This window comes from Pristiophorus japonicus, chromosome 11 (assembly GCF_044704955.1).
Source record: "Pristiophorus japonicus isolate sPriJap1 chromosome 11, sPriJap1.hap1, whole genome shotgun sequence".
In the NCBI taxonomy this organism is placed as follows: Eukaryota; Metazoa; Chordata; class Chondrichthyes; family Pristiophoridae; genus Pristiophorus; species Pristiophorus japonicus.
In genome coordinates, this window is record NC_091987.1 from 127593080 (window position 1) to 127616457 (window position 23378).

The following is a 23378-nucleotide window of genomic DNA, read 5'->3' on the forward strand; positions in this document are numbered from 1 at the left end:
GAGTAGAGCACTTGCTTTGGGAGTCTCGTGTCTGGCATGCGGACTATTTGGCCTGCCCAGCGGAGCTGGTAGAGTGTTGTCAGTGCTTCAATAAATGGGGATGTTAGCCTGAGTGAGGACGCTAATGTTGGTGCACCTGTCCTCCCAGGGGATTTGTAGGATCTTGTGGGAGACATCTTTGGAGATATTTCTCCAGCAACTTGAGGTGTCTACTGTACATGGTCCATGTCTCTGAGCCATACAGGAGGGCAGGTATTACTACAGCCCTGTAGACCATGAGCTTGGTGGCAGTTCGGAGGGCCTGGTCTTCAAACACTCTTTTCCTCAAGCGACCGAAGGCTGCACTGGCACACTGGAGGTGGTGTTGGATCTCGTCGTCGATGCCTGCTCTTGTTGATAGGAGGCTCTCGAGATATGGGAAGTGGTCCACGGTGTCCAGGGCCGCGCCGTGGATCTTGATGACTGGGGGAGCAGTGCTGTGCGGCGAGGACAGGCTGGTGGAGGACCTTTGTCTTACGGATGTTTAGCATAAGGCCCATGCTTGTGTACGCCTCAGTAAATACATCGACTATGTCCTGGAATGCGGCCTCTGTATGTGCGCAGATGCTGGCGTCGTCTGTGTACTGGAGCTCGACGACAGAGGTTGGGGTGGTCATGGATCTGGCCTGGAGACGGCGAAGGTTGAACAGATTCCCATTAGTTCTGTAATTTAGTTCCACTCCACCGGGGAGCTTGTTGACTGTGAGGTGGAGCATGGCAGCAAGAAAGATTGAACAGAGGGTTGGGGCGATGACGCAGTCCTGTTTGACCCTGGTCCGGAATGCAGGGAACAGCACCAGCCCTTATACTTGGCCTTCTTCGACCTTACAAAGGCCTTTGACACGGTCAACCGCGAGGGTCTATGGAGCGTCCTCCTACATTTTGGATGCCCCCAAAAGTTCGTCACCATCCTCCGCCTGCTCCACGACAACATACAGGCCATGGTCCTTACCAACGGACCCATTACAGACCCAATCCACGTCCGGACCGGGTCAAACAGGGCTGCGGCATCGCGTCAACCCTCTTAACATAGAAACATAGAAAATAGGTGCAGGAGTAGGCCATTCGGCCCTTCGAGCCTGCACTGCCATTCAATAAGATCATGGCTGATCATTCACCTCAGTACCCCTTTCCTGCTTTCTCTCCATACCCCTTGATCCCCTTAGCCGCATGGGCCATATCTAACTCCCTCTTGAATATATCCAATGAACTGGCATCAACAACTCTCTGCGGCAGGGAATTCCACAGGTTAACATCTCTGAGTGAAGAAGTTTCTCCTCATCTCAGTCCTAAGACTGTGTCCCCTGGTTCTGGACTTCCCCAACATCGGGAACATTCTATCCACATCTAACCTGTCCCATCCTGTCAGAATGTTATATGTTTCTATGAGATTCCCTCTCATCCTTCTAATCTCCAATGTATAAAGGCCCGGTTGATCCAGTCTCTCCTCATATGTATGTCCTGCCATCCCGGGAATCAGTCTGGTGAACCTTCGCTGCACTCTCTCAATAGCAAGAACGTCCTTCCTCAGATTAGGAGACCAAAACACAATATTCCAGGTGAGGCCTCACCAAGGCCCTGTACAACTACAGTAAGACCTTCCTGCTCCTATACTCAAATCCCCCAGCTTTGAAGGCCAACATACCATTTGCCTTCTTCATCACCTGCTGTACCTGCATGCCAACTTTCAATGACTGATGAACCATGACACCCAGGTCTCGTTGCACCTCCTCTTTTCAGAATCTGCCGCCATTCAGATAATCTTCTGTCTTCGCGTTTTTGCCCCCAAAGTGGATAACCTCACATTTATCCACATTATACTGCATCTAACCTGTCCAAGTCACCCTGCAGCCTCCTAGCATCCCCCTCACAGCCAACACCGCCACCCAGTTTAGTGTCATCTGCAAACTTGGAGATATTACACTCAATTCCTTCATCCAAATCATTGATGTATATTGTAAAGAGCTGGGGTCCCAGCACTGAGCCCTGCGGCACTCCACTAGTCACTGCCTGCCATTTTGAAAAGGACCCGTTTATCCCGATTCTCTGCTTTCTGTCTGCCAACCAGTTGTCTATCCACATCAGTATATTACCCCCAATACCATGTGCTTTGATTTTGCACACCAATCTCTTGTGTGGGACCTTGTCAAAAGCCTTTTGAAAGTTCAAATACGCCACATCGACTAGTTCTCCCTTGTCCACTCTACTAGTTACATCCTCAAAAAATTCCAGAAGATTTGTCAAGCATGATTTCCCCTTCATAAATCCATGCAGACTTGGACCGATCCTGTCACTGCTTTCCAAATGTGCTGCTATTTCATCTTAATAATTGATTCCAACATTTTCCCCACTACTGATGTCAGGCTAACCGGTCTGTAATTACCCGCTTTCTCTCTCCCTCCCTTTTAAAAATCTTCCTCGCTGCCATGCTCCACCTCACACTCAACAAGCTCTCCGCTGGAGTGGAACTAAACTACAGAACCAGTGGGAACCTGTTCAACCTTCGTCGTCTCCAGGCCAGGTCATAGTCAATGTATTTACTGAGGCGTCCGAAAGCATGGGCCTTACACTAAACATCCGTAAGACAAAGGTCCTCCATCAAACTATCCCTGCCGCACAGCACTGTCCCCAGTCATCAAGATCCACGGCGCGGCCCTGGACAACATGGACCATTTCCCATACCTCGGGAGCACCTTATCAACATGAGCAGACATTGATGACGAGATTCAACATCGCCTCCAGTGCGCCAGTGCAGCCTTCGGCCACCTGAGGAAAACAATGTTCGAAGTCCAGGCCCTCAAATCTGCCACCAAGCTCATGGTCTACAGGGCTGCAGTAATACCCGCCCCCCTTTATGGTTCAGAGACATGGACCATGTACAGTAGACACCTCAAATCACTGGAGAAATACCACCAACGATGTCTCTGCAAAATGCTGCAGGTCCCCTGGGAGGACAAACGCACCAACATTAGCGTCCTCGACCAGGCCAACATCCCCAGCATTGAAGCACTGACCACACTTGATCAGCTCCGCTGGGCAGGCCACATTATTGACATGCAAGACACGAGAGTCCCAAAGCAAGCGCTCCACTCTGAACTCCTTCACGGCAAACGAGCCAAAGATGGGCAGAGGAAACGTTACAAGGACACCCTCAAAGCCTCCCTGATAAAGTGCATCATCCCACTGATACCTGGGGGTCCCTGGCCAAAGACCGCCCTAAGTGGAGGAAGTGCATCCGGGAGGACGCTGAACACCTTGAGTCTCATCGCCGAGAGCATGCAGAAATCAAGCGCAGGCAGCAGAAAGAGTGTGCGGCAAACCAGTCCCACCCACCCTTTCCCACAATGACTATCTGTCCCACCTGTGACAGGGACTGTGGTTCTCATATTGGACTCTTCAGCTCTTCAGTCACCTAAGGACTCATTTTTGGACTGGAAGTAAGTCTTCTTCGATTCCGAGGGATTGCCTATGATGATGATGAAGTTGAAAAGCACTCCAGAAAGTCGCAATTTAAAAGACCAAGTTGAAGCCCAGTTTACAAGGACATTTCTACTTGAGCTTCTCCAGGAGGTTGGATTTGCCTATCTTGATCAGGTGGTCATTGGAGGGGGAATGGAAAATTATTGTACTATGTTGCTTCAGTGCCCCCTAGTGGGGCAAACAGGAAGTGACATTCACAGTAACCATGGAGATGTGAGCGAACTGGATCTCCTGAACAACTGGGATACCATGGTTTTGAGGGGCTAATTTGGGCGAGAACAAGGGAAGAAGTATAAGAATAATTTATGGGTCAGAAAAATGAACCTCCAAAACAAGCACATTTCAGAGTTCTGAGCTGACTCTGATGTTCTGCTCCCACAGTGAATAATCCGACCAACGTTTGCATTTTCTGAGCAGCATGAAATATGTCATCAGCGAGACAAAGTCAGCCTGCTGAGATCATCGGGCAAAAATTTCAGAGGGACATTCCACCAAATTGTTGAGGGAGGGAAGTGAAAAAAAAGCAGCCCAAGCTTCAATGTAAACAAAAACGTGAGGCAGTGTCAAAAAGTAACTTGGATCCTAAAGAAGGAAGCCAGCCAATTAATATATTATTCTGGGTTACCCTTCAAGAAATACTTTGTACCTAATGGAGTGAAGAGGCCATTAATCAAGTTTCTGAGTCAGAAGGTTTGGCTGGAAACTAGAGTTACAAATTGGCCACCTTCATAATACGGTCAATTATTTTAAAAAGTACAAGAAGTTAACTCTTCATCTATTTACCTCAAACAAATCAAGAAAATATGGCTGATCCGTTTCCGTCAGCTTCCTTGGCCCTTAGGACTCCACTGAAATAGAAATGTGCACAGTTTGTGAACAACAACCCACTGAGAACTCTGCATTCCTCCAATTCTGGCCTCTGGCGCATCCCTGATTTCCTTTGCTTCTCCACTGGCAACCGTGCCTTCAGTTACCGAGGCCCTATGCTCGGAAATTCGCTCTCTAAACCTTCCCGTCTCTCTCTACCTCTCTCTCCTCCTTTAAGACCACTCTTTAAAACCTAATTCTTTCATCTGTCCTAATATCACCTTATGTGACTCAATGTCAAAGCTTTGCTGATAACGCTCCTATGAAGTGCCTTGGGACGTTTTACTATGTTAAAGGTGCTATATAAATGCAAGTTGTTGTTATTGCACAGAAAATCTGCTCCAAATCCTGCATCAGCATTTTTGCAAAAACAGTGTAGCTCGAACCCCCAACAAAGGAGAAAATAGTCGCACCCCTCCCCTCTCTTTCACAGGGTGATGCAACAGGCCAGAAGGGAACTTGATGGGTGAAGAAACAGCCATTATTTACCTAGCCAGATTCCAGGGTGGGCCCAGATACTTTGTCTTGGAAAATGCCTGTCAGTTTTTTGAGGTCAACAGTAGGAAACCTGCAAGCTGACCTCCAGTGTCAGCATCTATCAGCGAGACCCAATGGACAGATTCCTTGCTCCTTTTATTGCCAACAATTTTAATGAGGAAACGCTAGAATCTTGGTAGGTCCTACCCTTCGTAATTCTGAATTTCCCATTCTATTTTCCCTCGGCTGGTAAACTAAATTATTTTCTATTTGGACTGCAGCACAGCTTGAGTGAGATTCAAAGCTCAGCTCACAATCAAACAAAAACTGCTGTTATCATCCCCTTCTTGCACATTTCTGATACAGTCTGAGAGAGTAGCTGAGAAAGAGGTGGAATCAGCATTTGAGGCACAAACTCTCTGTGGGATCTCAAGAGAATAGCTTTGGGCTTTCTGGTATTGAGCTGAAGAGGGTTCTGGTTCATCTAGAACTTGATGTTGGACAGGCAATCGACCACCACAGCAATAGTTGTAGAGTCCAGAGTGGTTTCAGAGAGGTAAGGTTTGGTACATTTGGTATACATATTGAAGCAGACCACGGTTCGCAGATGATGTCACTGACGGACAGTATAGATAAGGAACAGGAAAGGGCAAGCTTGGAGCCTAAAGGCACAATGAAGTTGAGTAGACAGGAATGAAAGGAGAAATTATTGGTGGAAAGGTGCTGAGAGAGTCATAATGTATTAAGGAGGGGTTGGAGTGTACATAATAGAGAGCAGGAAGGGTGATGGGGAATTATACAAATAAAAAGTGAGCAGCTATTTTCAGTGATCTAGTTATGTTGAAGAATAACTTAGGGGAAAGCATCTTTATTATTTTGATATCAAGTTTGTAAATGACTATAAACATGCTATTGCAGAGACTATTGCTCATTTTCCTGTTCTTTGTTAAATAAATTGTTTGTTGGTTTATAGCCCGATAGAGTATATATTCAATTCACTTACAGAAAACTAGGGGAAATACACGATGGCACATTCTAGTAAGCCATGGACAGTAGCAAGGGCACGCTGATCGATCCTTCGGCCTAATGGTTGTTTACTTGGAGATCAGGCAGATGAAGGCACCCTCCAGATCATAGGGGTTGCAAGGTCTATTACAGAAGTGGTCAGTGACTTTAAAACCAAGTCTTACATAAAGGCCCAAAATATAACAGAGGCATTAACTTGTTTATTTAAAATCATTTATGATAGGTCCGTTAAAATGGCAGGTGGGGAATTCAAATGCATTAAGCACTTATACGTTATTATCATTAAGCCTCGTGTGTTTTAAAGTTTTGGTGCTGGATGAGGATATCAGCAGCAGAGTTTTGGATGAGCTGGTTTACATAGGATAGGTGGTTGGCCAGAAAAGCATTGGTACAGGTATAATCGATTCTGGAGGCAACAATGGCATAGATGAGGGGTTTCAGCAGCAGATGAGCTGAAAAGGGCCAGAGGTGTGTAATGTTATTTAGGTGGAAGTAAGCAGTCTTTGTGATGGAGAGGATAGGGAGTAAGAAGTATAACTTAAGATCAAATATGAGGTTGCCAGGGAAGATGATGGAGCCATTGACAAGAGCATGGAGTTTGTCGCAGAGTCCGAAGACAATGGCTTTTGTCTTCCCAATGTTTAACTGGAGTAAATTGCAGCTAATCAAAGACTGGGTATCATCAGTTTACATGTGAACATTGAGCCCCCCTCACAATGACTGTGGATAATGTTGTCAATGGGCAGCACGTTGATGAGGAGGCCGAGGTTATGGGGAGCGGGCAGGAAACTGAAGCTGAGTCCATGACCAGATCAGCCATGATTTTATTAAATGGCGGAGCAGGCTCAGGGGGCCAAATGGTCTACTCTTGCTCCTACTTCTTATGTTCTTATGCAACGGTGCGAGGGCTAGAAAAGAAGCTATTTTTGGAGATGCTCCAGCTACGATTGTATAGAAAAGAGTAGAACCAAGTGAGCGCAGTCCCATCAAGCTGGTGAACTGAGAGAAGTGCGGCGGAGTAATAAAAAAAATATTAAAAATCAAAATTGTTTATTTAAAATATTTAAATTGGCATACCATCAAGCAGGCAATTCCTTCATTAATTCTGGGCTGCCACGGGCTCCAGGATAAGGGCAAATACAACAACAAGCCCGTTTTATCTTGTGAAGGTAGATTTGGATTACAAGTCAGTTTGCTTCTACGATAGAGGGTCATAAGTTGAAACCCACGCCAGGATTTGAGGACATAATCTCGGCTGACACTTCAGTGCAATAGAAAAGTAGTGTTACATTGCCGGAGGTGCTGTCTTTTGGTTGAAGAGCCGTCAAGTCAAGGCTCCGTCTGCCTGCTTAGTTGAACGTAAACGATCCCATGGCACTTTCGATGAACAGCGGAGTTCCCCTCGATAACATTGCTCCCTTAATCAATCTTACCAGAAGCACACTGAATAGTCATTAATTTCCTTTGCTGTTTGTGGAACCTTGCTGCGTACAAATTGGCTCTTGCCGTTGTCTACATTACTGCGAGTGCACTTCAAAACCAATGCAAATAAAAACGTTTCTCATTGACAAGGCTGGCATATATTGCCCAACCCTCCTTGCCCTCGAGCAGCTGGTGGTGAGCCGACTTCTTGAACCGCTGCAGTCCGTGTGGTGACTTCTGCCCAAGAAGGCTGCGTACCCTACTGTTAGGGAGGGAGTTCTAGGCTTTTGACAGCAGTGACATTCATGGATGTGAAGTGCTTTTGGATGCCCTGAGGCTAACTGCTTGTGTAATCACTTCGCCGCGCCATTCAGGGCCTGGTTCAACTCCCGTGTCCAGGCTCGTGCACGTGTCGGGAGGGAGCGCGCGCTATCACTGGAAGGCGGGCCTGACGTCAGCGGAGGGGCGTTGCGTGCGCCTGCCCGCCGAGAGGGCGATGTCAGTGGAAAGAGCGTGCGCGCGCCCGCGGTTTGGGGGTGGGCAAGAGCGACGTTAGCGGCTGTGCGTGACGTAAGCGGCGGCGCGTACGTGCGTGTGTCCGGGCCGAGGGGTGCGTGATGTCAGTGCGTGCGTTCGGCGACAGTGTTACGTCAGAGGGTTGAGTGCTGAGTGTCGGGAAGATGGCGGCGTCGGTGTTGTGCTGTCTGAGGTGGTGTGGAGATGGAGGCTCTGGGCACATTCAGCTCAAGGAAATGCCCGCCGTCCAGTTAGACACACAGCACATGGGTGAGTCAGCGAGCGGCCGCATTTAATTGTTGTCGTTACTGTTAACGTAAGAAAATAAATCAACCGCCACTGGACCTCCTCGGTTCCTCATCTCATTTAATGCCTTACATTTAATGTTTGTCCGACACCAAAATATAACCGGGCAGATCAAAAGGACTGGAGCGCCGGCAGGGTGGCCGAGACTCTGGATGGGTGCTAGTCACTTATTTTGCTTTGACGTTAGGACCCATATTTGATGTGTTTCATCTAAAATTAAACTCAACTCCACCTCTTTAAATAGGTTAGCAGTCCGTCATTCTAGTTAATCACCCCTGACGCAGATGTGATGCATAACAGATGCCCCCAGAGTGCGAACTGATTTCACAGCACATTGGTGTCATTTATTGGATACTTCTAATTGTTAATGGGGGCTCCTGCTATTGACAACGCATTGCCAATAGTGGTTTCTAACCCTAGTGCCAATCCGCAACCCGAATAGTAATACTGTACCTAATTCTGACCACTAAGTGGAAGCCCCTAAATTGAATTACTGACCCTAACGTTAATCCCAAAACCTAAACCTCCAGTGTCGACCGTAATGCAGGGCCAGCTATGGTGTCAATAGTCACTGTGCCATTGGATGGTTTCATAGCCTTTGTGATAATAGACGGTGTCGATGGGCATTGTGGTATCAGCCTGTATCGTTAAAGCATTGTGTTACCAGTCATTGTGGCATCAATCGGTGTCAGTTGGTAATGAGTCAGATGGTGCCAATAGGCACTGGCATCAGACGGCGTCAATAGACACTGGCATCAGATAATGTCAATGGGCGCTGTGGCATCATCGACGATGCAGGTCAACCACGTTATCACTAGTCACTGAATCTCCTGGTCTAAAACATGGCAGAGAAGCACTATTGATGTGAATACATGAGGTCATTTCTCGTATTTGGAAGGAGGAGAGCATGCCAGGGGATCTCAGAGACGCCGTAATCGTGGCCATCTTCAAGAAAGGAGATGGGTCCGATTGCAGTAACTACAGAGGAATTTCCCTGTTATCTACCACAGGGAAAGTTATCGCAAGAATCCTCCTCAACCGTCTTCTCCCTGTGGCAGAAGAGCTCCTCCCAGAGTCGCAATGTGGATTCTGCCCACTAAGAGGCACAACGAAAATGGGCTTCGCCACGCGACAAATTCAAGAGGAATGCAGGGAACAACACCAACTTCTATACATGGCCGCCTTTGACCTGACAAATGCCTTTGACACTGTCAATCATAAGAGATTATGGAGTGTACTGTTCAAATTCAGCTGTCCTCAAAAATTTCACCATCCTCTGCTTGCTTCATGATAACATGCAAGCTGTGATCCTGACCAATGGATTCACCACAGACCCAATTCATGTACGAACCGGGGTGAAGCAAGGCTGTGTTATTGCACCAATGCTCTTCTCGATCTTCCTTGCTGCAATGCTACATCTCACTGTCAGCAAGCTTCCCGCTGGAGTGGAGATAATCTATAGAACAAATGGGAAACTGTTCAACCTCCATCGCCTTCAGTCCAAATCCAAGTTCGTGCCATCCTCTGCCATCGAATTACAATATGCAGATGACGCTTGTGTCTGCGCTCACTCGGAGGATGAACTCCAAACCATCGTCAACACGTTCAATGTAGCGTACAAGAGCATGGGTCTTACACTAAACATCCGTAAAACAAAGGTGCTCTATCAACCTGCACCCGCCACACAGCACTGCCTCCGATTATCAAAATCCATGATGAGGCCTTGACAACATGGACAATTTTCCATACTTCGGGAGCCTGCTGTTAACAAGGGCAGACATCGATGACTAGGTCCAACACCACCTTCAGTGTGCCAGTGCAGCTTTTGGTCGCCTAAGGAATAGAGTGAAGACCAGAACCTTAAAACCGGCACAAGGCTTATGGTCTACAGCACAGTAGTGATACCTGCCCTTATATGGTTCTGAGACATGGACTATACACAGCAGGCACATCAAAGCACTGGAGAAGTACCATCAACGGTCCATTGGCAGGATAGATGCACCAATGTCAGTGTTCTCGCGCAGGCCAACATCCTCAGCATCTAAGCATTGACAATGCTCGATCAACTCAGATGGATGGGTTACATCATCCGTAATGCCCGATACGAGACTCCCAAAGCAAGTGCTCTACTTGGAGCTCCGACACAGCAAACGAGCCCCAGGTGGGCAGAGGAAATGCTTCAAGGACACCCTCAAGGCCTCCTTGAAGAAGTTCAACATCCCCACCGACACCTGGGAATCCCTGGCGCAAGATCGCTCAAAATGGAAGAGAATAATCCGTGAGGGCATCGAACACTTCGCCGGGAGCAAGTGGGGACCAAGCGCATACGGTGGAAGGTGCGTATGACAACCGAAGCACCTCAAAAAAACAGCACTTCAATCAACGTACTTTCAACCACCGTCTGTCCAATCTGCGACAGAGACTGTTAAGTCTGCACATTGGACTTAACAGTCATCTGAGAACTGATTTTTAATGTGGAAGCAAGTCATCCTTGACTCTGAGGGACTGCCTATGATGATGATGATGATGATGACTAGGCACTCCAGTCACGATAACACATTCTATGATAGTAAGGTTCAACAAATAATACATCGCAGTTACAGCATATAAACAGGCCATTTGGCCCAACCAGTCCATGCAGGCTTTTAGCCCTCCACACGTGCAAATAGTTCTAATCACATTTACCCACCCTGTTATATCACTTCAAACCCTTTTTCTTCATCCACCTATCCAATCTAAACTTGACTATTGACATTGTTCCTGTCTCAACCACTAACCCTTGAATTAAATTCCACAGCCTCACAACTCTCTGCTTGAAGAGGTTTCTTCCGCCCTCTGTATTAAATCTCTGACATTTAGTCTTGTATCAACTTCCTCATTCTTGACCCCATAACAACTGGAAAGAGTCTGCTTCTATCTACCCTGGCCTATCTTTTCATAATTTTAAACATTTTGCCACATAATCTGCATTTTTATATCCAAATCAGCCCCCATTTGTCAAGTTTTCGTATTTGTATTTCTTCATACTAGGCAGCATCTGAGTTACTATATGTCATACCCTCTCTAAAGCCTCAATATCCTTCCTAAAGTATGGAGACACAAGTACTTTAATAACTTGTATTTCTTCATGGATTTCTTTTATGGAAAAAAAAGGTTTTTATAATTGCCATTTCAGGAATGTATTACTTAAAAATTTGAGAACTCGCTCCCCAACCCCAGAGAAAGGATACTTGTGTTGTATTTTACTATTAATTGTACAAGAATTCAGGCAGCTGTGGCTCAGTTTGTTCGCTGAGCTCCCATAGTATGGCTCAGAAACAAAATTTAAACAAGATATAGAAGAAAAATATTGTAATGTATATTTCCTGCTAGTCTCTTACCTGTATTGCATATATATAAATTTTATATTATAAATAGAAATGAATCCTTCCCCATTTGCCTTTGTATTTGCAAATACATTTTATTTTTGCAGCCCAAAAAGATTCAGTTGAAATAGATTTGTGACGCACCATCTTTGCAATGATCTCAAACCAAAGGCAGCTGAGATTTCCCAGTCACATTGTTCCTATTTACCAATCATAGCCCTCAAAATGAATAAGCAGTGGTTACCATTGAAATAGTTCTGTAATGACCAGGGACCAATGAGAAACAGCTATCGCCCAGCAATACCATAACAGTTCTTTCCGTCGTGTGATGGACCAGGCACCGCACTAAAGATGCCATTGTTCAAAAGTGACTCAGAATGGTGACATGTTTCCTATTATTTGATGGGACCGCCTTGGTGATTAAGCAAGATGTTGGATATCTTGGCGAATTAGATGTCAGTGGATCAATTGCAAGGTTGCCAAGTTCTAAAAAGAAAAATAAAGTGCTATAATGCTTCATCTTATCAAATAAACCAGCATGTTGCTGAGCTGTATAAGAACATCAGAGTAGCACTGGGGTAAGTGTAAACCACAAGGTGATAGGAAGGGACAATATGTATGAATATAAAGGGGCTGCAGGAGGGGTCAAAACTAAAAATCACGGTTTAAAAACTAGTATTAAAACACTCTACCTAAACGCACGCAGCATTCGAAATGAAGTAAATGAGTTGGCGGCACAAATCATTACAAATGGGTATGATTTAGTGGCCATTAAAGAAATTTGGTTGCAGGGTGGCCAAGACTGGGAATTAAACGTACAGGGGTATCTGACAATTCGGAAGGATAGACAAAAAGGGAAAGGAGGTGGGATAGCTCTGTTAATAAAGGATGATATCAGGGCAGTTGTGAGAGATGATATTGCCTCTAATGAACAAAATGTTGAATCATTGTGGGTGGAGATTAGAGATAGTAAGGGGAAAAAGTCACTGGTGGGCGTAGTTTATAGGCCCCCAAATAATAACTTCACGGTGGGGTGGACAATAAGGGAATAATGGAGGCATGTGAAAAAGGAACGGCAGTAATCATGGGGGATTTTAACCTATATATCGATTGGTCAAATCAAATCACACGGGGTAGCCTTGAGGAGGAATTCATAGAATGCATACGGGATTGTTTCTTAGAACAGTATGTTACAGAACCTACAAGGGAGCAAGCTATCTTAGATCTGGTCCTGTGTAATGAGACAGGAATAATAAACGATCTCCGAGTAAAAGATCCTCTCGGAATGAGTGATCACAGTATGGTTGAATTTGTAACACAGATTGAGGGTGAGGAAGTAGTGTCTCAAACGAGCGTACTATGCTTAAACAAAGGGGACTACAGTGGGATGAGGGCAGAGTTGGCTAAGGTAGACTGGGAACACAGACTAAACGGTGGCACAATTGAGGAACCGTGGAGGACTTTTAAGGAGCTCTTTCATAGTGCTCAACAAAAATATATTCCAGTGAAAAAGAAGGGCGGTAAGAGAAGGGATAACCAGCTGTGGATAACCAAGGAAATAAAGGAGAGTATCAAATTAAAAACCAATGCGTATAAGGTGGCCAAGGTTAGTGGGAAACTAGAAGATTGGGAAAATTTTAAACGACAGCAAAGAATGACTAAGAAAGGAAAGATAGATTACGAAAGTAAACTTGCGCAAAACATAAAAACAGATAGTAAAAGTTTTTACTGATATTTAAAACAGAAGAGAGTGACTAAAGTAAATGTTGGTCCCTTAGAAGATGAGAAGGGGGATTTAATAATGGGAAATGTGGAAATGGCTGAGACCGTAAACAATTATTTTGCTTCGGTCTTCACAGTGGAAGACACAAAAACCATGCCAAAATTTGCTGGTCACGGGAATGTGGGAAGGGAGGACCTTGAGATAATCACTATCACTAGGCGGGTAGTGCTGGACAGGCTAATGGGACTCAAGGTAGACAAGTCCCCTGGTCCTGATGAAATGCATCCCAGGGTATTAAAAGAGATGGCTGAAGTTATAGCAGATGCATTCGTTATAATCTACCAAAATTCTCTGGACTCTGGGGAGGTACCAGCGGATTGGAAAGCAGCTAATGTAACACCTCTGTTTAAAAAAAGGGGGCAGACAAAAGGCAGGTAACTATAGGCTGGTTAGTTTAACATCTGTAGTGGGGAAGACATCTCGATAGGAATAGTGCAATCAAGCAGACGCAACATGGATTCATGAAGGTGAAATCATGTTTAACTAATTTATTGGAATTCTTTGAGGATATAACGAGCATGGTGGATAGAAGTGTAACGATGAATGTGGTGTATTTAGATTTCCAAAAGGCATTCGATAAGGTGCCACACAAAAGGTTACTGCATAAGATAAAGGTACGCGGAGTCAGAGGAAATGTATTAGCATGGATCAAGAATTGGCTGGCTAACAGAAAGCAGAGATAAATGGGTCCTTTTCGGGTTGGAAATCGGTGGTTAGTGGTGTGCCACAGGGACCACAACTGTTTACAATATACATAGATGACCTGGAAGAGGGGACAGAGTGTAGTGTAACAAAATTTGCAGATGGCACAAAGATTAGTGGGAAAGTGGGTTGTGTAGAGGACACAGAGAGGCTGCAAAGAGATTTAGATAGGTTAAGCGAATGGGCTAAGGTTTGGCAGATGGAATACAATGTCGGAAAATGTGAGGTCATCCACCTTGGGGATAAAAAACAGTAAAGGGGAATATTATTTGAATGGGGAGAAATTACAACATGCTGCGGTGCAGAGGGACCTGGGGGTCCTTGTGCATGAAACTCTTTTAGCAGGAATCCCAAAAAGTTAGTTTGCAGGTGCAGCAGGTAATCAGGAAGGCGAATGGAATGTTGGCCTTCATTGCGAGAGGGATGGAGTACAAAAGCAGGGAGATCCTGCTGCAACTGTACAGGGTATTGGTGAGGCCGCACCTGGAGTACTGCGTGCAGTTTTGGTCACCTTACTTAAGGAAAGATATATTAGTCTTGGAGGGGGTACAGAGACGATTCACTAGGCTGATTCCGGAGATAAGCGGGTTACCTTATGATAGATTGAGTAGACTGGGTCTTTACTCGTTGGAGTTCAGAAGGATGAGGGGTGATCTTATAGAAACATTTAAAATAATGAAAGGGATAGACAAGATAGAGGCAGAGAGGTTGTTTCCACTGGTCGGGGAGACTAGAACTAGGGGGCACAGCCTCAAAATACGGGGGAGCTAATTTAAAATCGAGTTGAGAAGGAATTTCTTCTCCCAGAGGGTTGTGAATCTGGAATTCTCTGCCCAAGGAAGCAGTTGAGGCTAGCTCATTGAATGTATTCATATCACAGATAGATAGATTTTTAACCAATAAGGGAATTAAGGGTTATGGGGAGTGGGCAGGTAAGTGGAACTGAGTCCACGGCCAGATCAGCCATGATCTTTTTGAATGGCAGAGCAGGCTCGAGGGGCTAGATGGCCTACTCCTGTCCTAATTCTTATGTTATTTTGTAAAAGTGTTTTGTGAACTGTTTTAAACATGCTGGATGGAGTGCAGAAAATGGCAGTCGAAAGCAAGAGATGCCGTCTGTTAGAGAGGAATGCATATACTGGGAATTTCAGAAACAAAATGACAGGAAATTGAAATTGAAGGAAACCAAGCCCCTACACGAGCAGCATTGAGTGACGAGGCCTTTATTGAATAAGTGACTGAGTCAGGGAGAGGATGAGGAAACTTCAGGTGATGAGGAAGGCACAGAACCAGTTATCCCCTTCAAGGATGAGTTCAAAAAGGTGACAGCAACTGTGCAAAACTTCACACAGCCATTACCTGCAAATGAAGATATTTTTGGACTGGTTAACAAGTTAGCAACATTGAGAAAAGCATGAATAATATGAAGCAATCTATAATTAATTTCAACAGAATAAAATAATGTTCAATTCAAACTGGTAATTTCTTCAATTTTCTGATGCAGCAAATCGTCAAACCCTACTGTAGTGAACACCACGATATAACAATCTTTTCTGCTGGTCATGGACGGGGGGGGGGCGGGTGCGGGTGCAGGAGGGGTTCCGTTATAGTGAAGTTCGACTGTAATTGGTCCTTTGTATCCTAGTCCAGAGAAGGCAGGGAACATTTTTCATAAAAAGCTGTCTAGTTTCATTAGCTGAACAGGTAATTTACAATTCCCTAGGTTAAAATTTTTAAATTGAAAGCTGACATTAAAATTACTGGTTGAAACATCCAAGCATAAATTGTAAGAATCACAGCTTTAAATCAGGAAGCCTTACTATATTCATAAGACACCAAAATTATGGCTCTATTGGTGAGACCACACTGGAAATACTGCGTTCAGTTTTGGTTTCCATATTTACGAAATGGAGGCAGTTCAGAGAAGGTTCATAAGGACATAAGAATTAGGAACAGGAGTAGGCCATCTAGCCCCTCGAGCCTGCCCCGCCATTCAATAAGATCATGGCTGATCTGGTCGTGGACTCAGCTCCACTTACCCGCCCTCTCCCCGTAACCCTTAATTCCCTTATTGGTTAAAAATCTATCTATCTTTGACTTGAAAACATTCAATGAGCTAGCCTCAACTGCTTCCTTGGGCAGAGAATTCCACAGATTCACAACCCTCGGAGAAGAAATTTTTTCTCAACTCGGTTTTAAATTGGCTCCTCCGTATTTTGAGGCTGTGCCCCCTAGTTCTAGCCTCCCCCACCAATGGAAACAACCTCTCTGCCTCTATCTTGTCTATCCCTTTCATGATTTTAAATGTTTCTATAAGATCACCCCTCATCCTTCTGAACTCCAAGGAGTAAAGACCCAGTCTACTCAATCTATCATCATAAGGTAACCCCCTCATTTCTGGAATCAGCCTAGTGAATCGTCTCTGTACCCCTTCCAAAGCTAGTATATCCTTCCTTAAGTAAGGTGACCAAAACTGCACGCAGTACTCCAGGTGCGGCCTTACCAATATCTTATACAGTTGCAGCAAGACCTCCTTGCTTTTGTACTCCATCCCTTTCGCAATGAAGGCCAATATTCCATTTGCCTTCCTGATTACCTGCTGCACCTGCAAACTAACCTTTTGGAATTCATGCACAATGACCCCCAGGTCCCTTTGCACCACAGCATGTTGTAATTTCTCCCCATTCAAATAATATTCCCTTTTACTGTTTTTTTTTCCAAGGTGGATGACCTCACACTTTCCGACATTGTATTCCATCTGCCAAACCTTAGCCCATTCGCTTAACCTATCCAAATCTCCTTGCAGTCTCTCTGAGTCCTCTACACAACCCGCTTTCCCACTAATCTTAGTGTCATCTGCAAATTTTGTTGCACTACACTCTGTCCCCTCTTCTAGGTCATCTATGTATATTGTAAACAGTTGTGGTCCCAGCACTGATCCCTGTGGCACACCACTAACCACTGATTTCCAACCGGAAAAGGACCCATTTATCCTGACTCTCTGCTTTCTGTTCGCCAGCCAATTCTCTATCCATGCTAATACATTTCCTCTGACTCCGCGTACCTTTATCTTCTGTAGTAACCTTTTGTGTGGCACCTTATCGAATGCCTTTTGGAAATCTAAATACACCACATCCATCGGTATACCTCTATCTACCATGCTCGTTATATCCTCAAAGAATTCCAGTAAGTTAGTTAAACATGATTTCCCTTTCATGAATCCATGCTGCTTCTGCTTGTTTGCACTATTCCTATCCAGATGTCCCGCTATTTCTTCCTTAATGATAGTTTCAAGCATTTTCCCCACTACAGATGTTAAACTAACCGGCCTATAGTTACCTGCCTTTTGCCTGCCCCCTTTTTTAAACAGAGGCGTTACATTAGCTGCTCTCCAATCCACTGGTACCTCCCCAGAGTCCAGAGAATTTTGGTAGATTATAACGAATGCATCTGCTATAACTTCAGCCATCTCTTTTAATACCCTGGGATGTATTTCATCAGGACCAGGGGACTTGTCTACCTTCAGTCCCATTAGCCTGTCCAGCACTACTCCCCTAGTGATAGTGATTGTCTCAAGGTCCTCCCTTCCCCCATTCCTGTGGCCTGCAAATTTTGGCATTGTTTTTGTGTCTTCCACTGTGAAGACGGAAGCAAAATAATTGTTTAAGGTCTCAGCCATTTCCACATTTCCCATTATTAAATCTCCCTTCTCATCTTCTAAGGGACCAACATTTACTTTAGTCACTCTCTTCCGTTTTATATATCAGTAAAAGCTTTTACTATCTGTTTTTATGTTTTGTGCCAGTTTACTTTCGTAATCTATCTTTCCTTTCTTTATTGCTTTCTTAGTCATTCTTTGCTGTTGTTTAACATTTTCCCACTAACCTTGGCCACCTTATACGCATTGGTTTTTAATTTGATACTCTCCTTTATTTCCTTGCTTATCCACGGCTGGTTATCACTTCTCTTGCCGCCCTTCTTTTTCACTGGAATATATTTTTTTTGCGCACTATGAAAGAGCTCCTTAAAAGTCCTCCACTGTTCCTCAATTGTGCCACCGTTTAGTCCTTGTTTCCAGGCTACTTTAGCCAACTCTGCCCTCATCCCACTGTAGTCACCTTTGTTTAAGCATAGTACCCTCGTTTCTGATACAACTTCCTCATCCTCAATGTGTATTACAAATTCAACCATATTGTGATCACTCATTCCGAGAGGATCTTTTACGAGGAGATCGTTTATTTTTCCTGCCTCATTACACAGGACCAGATCCAAGATGGCTTGCTCCCTTGTAGGCTCTGTTACATACTGTTCTAAGAAACAGTCCCGTATGCATTCTATGAATTCCTCCTCCAGGCTACCCCCTGCGATTTGATTTGACCAATCGATATGTAGGTTAAAATCCCCCATGACTACTGTCGTTCCTTTTTCACATGCCTCCATTATTCCCTTGATTATTGCCCGCCCCACCGTGAAGTTATTATTTGGGGGCCTATAAACTATGCCGACCAGTGACTTTTTCCCCTTACTATCTCTAATCTCCACCCACAATGATTCAACATTTTGTTCATTGGAGCCAATATCATCCCTCACAACTACCCTGATATCATCCTTTATTAACAGAGCTACCCCACCTCCTTTCCCTTCTTGCCTATCTTTCTGAATCGTCAGATACCCCTGTATGTTTAATTCACTAGGTTGATTCTGGAGATGAGGGGGTTGACTTATGAGGAAAGGTTGAGTAGGTTGGGCCTCTACTCATTGGAATTCAGAAGAATGAGAGATGATCTTATCGAAACGTATAAGATTATGAGGGGGCTTGACACGGTGGATGCAGAGAGGATGTTTCCACTGATGGGGGAGACTAGTACGAGAGGGGATTATCTTAGAATAAGGGGCCGCCCATTTAAAACAGAGATGAGAAATTTCTTCTCTAAGGGTTGTTAATCTGTGGAATTCACTGCCTCAGAGAGCTGTGGAAGCTGGGACATTGAATAAATTTAAGACAGAAATAGACAATTTCTTAAACGATAAGGAGTTATGGGGAGCGGGCGGGGAAGTGGAGCTGATCAGCCATGATCTTATTAAATGGTGGCGCAGGCTCGAGGGGGCCGTATGGCGGCCTCCTGCTCCTATTTCTTATGTTCTTATGATTGTTCCCATGTGGTAACCAAGAGTAGTTTCATTGCTAGTCATTTTATCTGATGACAATCACTGCCATCAGTCTTTCACTTGTTCCTCTTTAATGACTTGCAGCAGCATGGATATACTGCAGGAGAACAAGCTCAACAGAAGTCCTATTGAGCTGCCATCCTCACGAATGTTATTTGTGGTAGAGATTAAGGCTAATTTGAAGCTGATTCTGTTCACCTCGCATCATGTGTATGCCCATGAATTTTTGGAGTAGCAGTTGTACTGTTGCAATTAATACAAGTCACATAATGTTGTGCACCCTGCTTGCTTAGCTGTGCACTGATGGTAAATCAGTCAGATGGCTGCAAGAAATGTGTGAAGTTCACACACTGAACTTTCAGTACAGGGTACTTTGATTTTATTTCTGCCCTAGTAAAGATAGAATGATTGGAGGGGGGGGGGCGTGGGGGGGATTGTTTTTTTTTCCATCCACTATTACTGGCAATAAAACGACTGCTTAATGCTCATCACGGTGAAAATTACTGTGATGCAGTCTGATCGTAGTTATGCAGAATTGATAATCTAATGGGTGCTTCTGATGAGGGTGAGTGGCTGCACACTAAAACTGAGTTTTGATATTTAAAAGAGGCCTGATTTTTCTGTTGTCTTAAGGAGAAAATAGCATCCATTCAAAAGATGGAGTTTTTAAAATGTGAGCCCAATCTGTTATGACTGTAGAATATATGTGTGATACTGTATATTAAGTTTTTTCAATTATTACTTAAATTATATTTCCGTGTTTCAGACAACTGTCATAGGTAACCCTAGTTCCTAACACCCCAGAAAGTGTTTTTACTTGCCCTGATATCGCAACACAAGTCCTTGTCTTAGTCTTTAACTCCCAAACAAATTTATTAAACAGCAACCAAAACTAATTTCCTTATAAGCAGTTCTTTTCTTTTTCACACCATCTATGAAAGCTATTCGTTCTACAAATTCTCTACAAAGGCTCCGGACTCAATTATAAGAAAAAGACAAGCTCATAAATGCCTTGAAAAAGTCATCAGACTCCAATAAATTTAAATAACTGTTAAAATTCAAAAGCGGCTGCCAATCAAAAATATATTTGAACAAATTACGTAAGATGTTTTCTTTTGAATTGCTAGATTAGGCTCCTCCCTTGGACAACAAACACTGATTTCAGCAACAAAATATGAGCTGGAACATTCGTGTGTGTGTGTGTGTGTGTGTGTGTGTGTGTGTGTGTGAAGCTGATTTTTAACCCCAGATGTACCATGACGGATCTAAAAAAAGCCCATACCCTAACAGATCTAAAGAAATCACAGTATTCTTATAATTATCCTGACAAATAAAAAAAAGCAGCCATTGTAACAGACTTTACTGTAGGATGTGTATGATAGGTGTAATGCTGTGACTCAGTGGTAGCACTCTTGCTTGTGAGTCACAAGGTTGTGGGTTTATATCCCACTTCAGAGACTTGAGCACATAATCTAGGCCGACACTTCAATGCAGTGCTGAGGGAGTGCTGCACTGTCGGCAGTCCCATCTTTCGGATGAGACATTAAACCGAGGCCCCATCTGCCCTCTCAGGTGGCCGTAAAAGATTTCATGGCAATATTTTAAAGAGCGTGGGAGTTCTCCTAAGTGTCCTGGCCAATATTTAACCCTCAACCAATATCACAAATAGAATATCTGGGCATTATCACATTGCTGTTTGCGGGAACTTGTTTGTTCTCTGTGCAAATTGACTGTTACGTTTCCTACATTACAACAGAGTGACTACACTTCAAAAAGTACTTCATTGGTTGTAAAGTGCTTTAGGACATCCCAATATATAGTGCTGGCACTATATAAATGCAAGGTTTTCCTTTTAGCATAGATTGAACTTTGCTGCACCACTGAATTTACCTCTTTAAATGCTTTTGTATTTTCTTCATATGGCTAATTCCCTTCATAATTCTGTCTGTCTTCATAGGAACTGATGTCGTTATTGTGAAAAATGGAAGAAGAATATGTGGCACAGGAGGCTGCCTAGCCAATGCACCTTTGCATCAGAACAAAAGTTATTTTGAATTCAAAGTCCAATCAACAGGTCAGTAAATATGACAAAGAAGCAGGGCCGCCTTATTATATTCCTTTAATGGCCATTTAGTGGAGCCCACTTCGTAACCAGTTTGGCCTCAATACCTAACCATCGCATTTTCTCTCTGCCAGCTGTTTTGGCCCTATGCCTGCTATCGTTGTTCCATTCAGGTATCTAAATGCAGTTCTGCTGTCTTATCTGTGGTCTGCTTGGGTCTTTTCAGAGCAGGAATCTGAATAAAATGTTATTTGTTTCAAAGTGAACCATACACTTTCAATTATTGGAACTTAAGCTGACATTCAACCCAATGTGTAAAACATCAATATCGTAGAATATGGTACAGGTGTGACGTCCGAAATCCGGAAACCTCGTGACCGAGGCCGTTCCATATTCCGGGTATTTCTGGATTTCGTAATGTTTTTTCCTGGGCAGAGGTAGGTTGGGGGGGGGTGGTCTGGCAGGCGGAGGTCAGGGTGTCGGCTGGGCCGGTGGGGGGGCGGGGGGGGGGTTGCGGGGACAGGTCAGTTGGGATGCCGGAGGTCGTGGGGGGGGGGGGAGGCGGTGGTCGGCCGGGCCAGAGGAGAGGTCAGGTCGCCGGGGGGGGGGGGGCGGGTGGTTGTTGTGCTGCCGGAGATGGGAGGTCGGTGGGGGATCGGGCCGCTGGGGGCGAGTTGACTGTGTGGTTGGGGAGGGGGGGAAGAGGGAGGTCGGGTCGTGGGGGGGCAGCCAGAGGTCGGGCTGGGGTGGCAGGGCGGCCTGAGTTCGGGCCGCCAGAGATTGGGCGGGGGCTGTCGGGCGTCCGGTGGTTGGGGGGGGGTAGGTAGGTCGAGCAGCCGAGGTGGGGGGAGTTCGGGGGGCCGAGGTGGGAAACTTCGGATTTTGGTCGTCGCACCTGTATAAATGTTCTATTCAGCCCCAGTTACACCCCAACCCACCTTGCATTCCCCTTTCTAAATAACCCACCAAGCAGAAATCATGAACAGTGAAGACACAGAGAATAAACTGAAGAACACACTTCTAATCCATTCTAGCACAATCCCAGTATGCACATCACAATTCCCTGAGAGAAGCTTGAACCTGGACAATTACACACAAAGAGCCATTCATCCACAATGTAATAGCACTACTTCTCAATCCTGTACTCCATGGCCTCCTTAAATCAGGTGGCACAGCTCAATCATTCCACATTATAAAGTGCCAGTCTCTCCAGATTCATATTCTTGAGGGCTGCATTGACTCAGTGGGATTCCATCGGTGGATTTTTTGAGTGCCATGCCAGGAGAGTGAGCTTCTGTACTACCAGCAGTGTTAGTAGAATCAATCTGGTGAACACTGTGGTGCTTTCACGTCTAATATTAATCCCGTCACATATTTTCGGACCATTGTCAATTGCTCCCTACCCTGATTATGGAATGCAATTGTATAAATTCAAGTTGTTGTCACCCGCAGTAACCCCGCTTACAGAAGATTTTAGGCCAGTGTCACAACATAAATATCTACCCTCTGAGCTGTCCAATTTAACCATTCTATGCATGTTATAATTTAATCTGTGGCTGATTTTGAACCAATTCAACATTATCTCTACATTCCCGAATACTAAACATGTTTCACCACCACCAGTCTCAAAGCACTTTACAGCCAATGAAGTACTTTTGGAGTGTAGTCACTGTTGTAATGTGGGAAACATGGAAGCCAATTTGCGCACAGCAAGCTCCGACAAAGAGCAATGTGATAATGACCAGATAAACTGTTTTTGTTATGTTGATTGAGGGATAAATATTGGCCAGCACACTGGGGATAACTCCCCTGCTCTTCGAAATAGTGCCATGGGATCTTTTCCATCCACCCGAGAGAGCAGACGGGGCCTCGGCTTAACGTCTCATCTGAAAAACGGCACCTCCAACAGTGCAGCACTTCTTCAGCACTGCACTGGAGTGTCAGCCTAGATTTATATGCTCAAGTCCCTGGAGTAGGACTTGAACCCACAACCTTCTGACTCAGGCGAGTGTGCTACCCACTGAACCACAGCTGACATTTTAGACCAAATGGTTGACCAATTTAAACCTAAGATCCTTCTCCCAGAGCTGTTGAGTTTTGTAAATTATCTATATCCCATTTAAGTAAATATCTTCTAGACTTTAGTTTTGTAGGCTTTTTTTGC

The 23378-nt window shown here is 44.7% G+C and overlaps 2 protein-coding genes across 10 annotated transcripts in view; one reads left to right on the top strand and one right to left on the bottom strand.

Moving 5' to 3' along the window:
* trim13 (tripartite motif containing 13) overlaps nt 1-7742 on the bottom strand; it is a 73832-nt gene extending 66090 nt beyond the window's left edge. For 6 of the 8 annotated variants that reach the window (XM_070894017.1, XM_070894016.1, XM_070894013.1 and 3 more), the window contains exons 1-2: nt 6967-7742; nt 4303-4367 (exon numbers count right to left, since the gene is read on the bottom strand). The gene's annotated coding sequence lies outside the window, so the exon portion shown is untranslated. The remainder of the gene's footprint in view (nt 1-4302; nt 4368-6966) is intronic. The other 2 variants (XM_070894021.1, XM_070894018.1) reach the window with 1 other exon arrangement.
* Nucleotides 7743-7955: 213 nt separating this feature from the next.
* The window catches only part of spryd7a (SPRY domain containing 7a), a 49722-nt gene continuing 34299 nt past the window's right edge, over nt 7956-23378 (top strand). For both annotated transcript variants that reach the window (XM_070894024.1, XM_070894025.1), the window contains exons 1-2: nt 7956-8097; nt 21110-21226. In XM_070894024.1, coding sequence (XP_070750125.1) covers nt 7992-8097; nt 21110-21226 — 223 coding nt within the window. In that variant the 5' untranslated portion in view covers nt 7956-7991. The remainder of the gene's footprint in view (nt 8098-21109; nt 21227-23378) is intronic.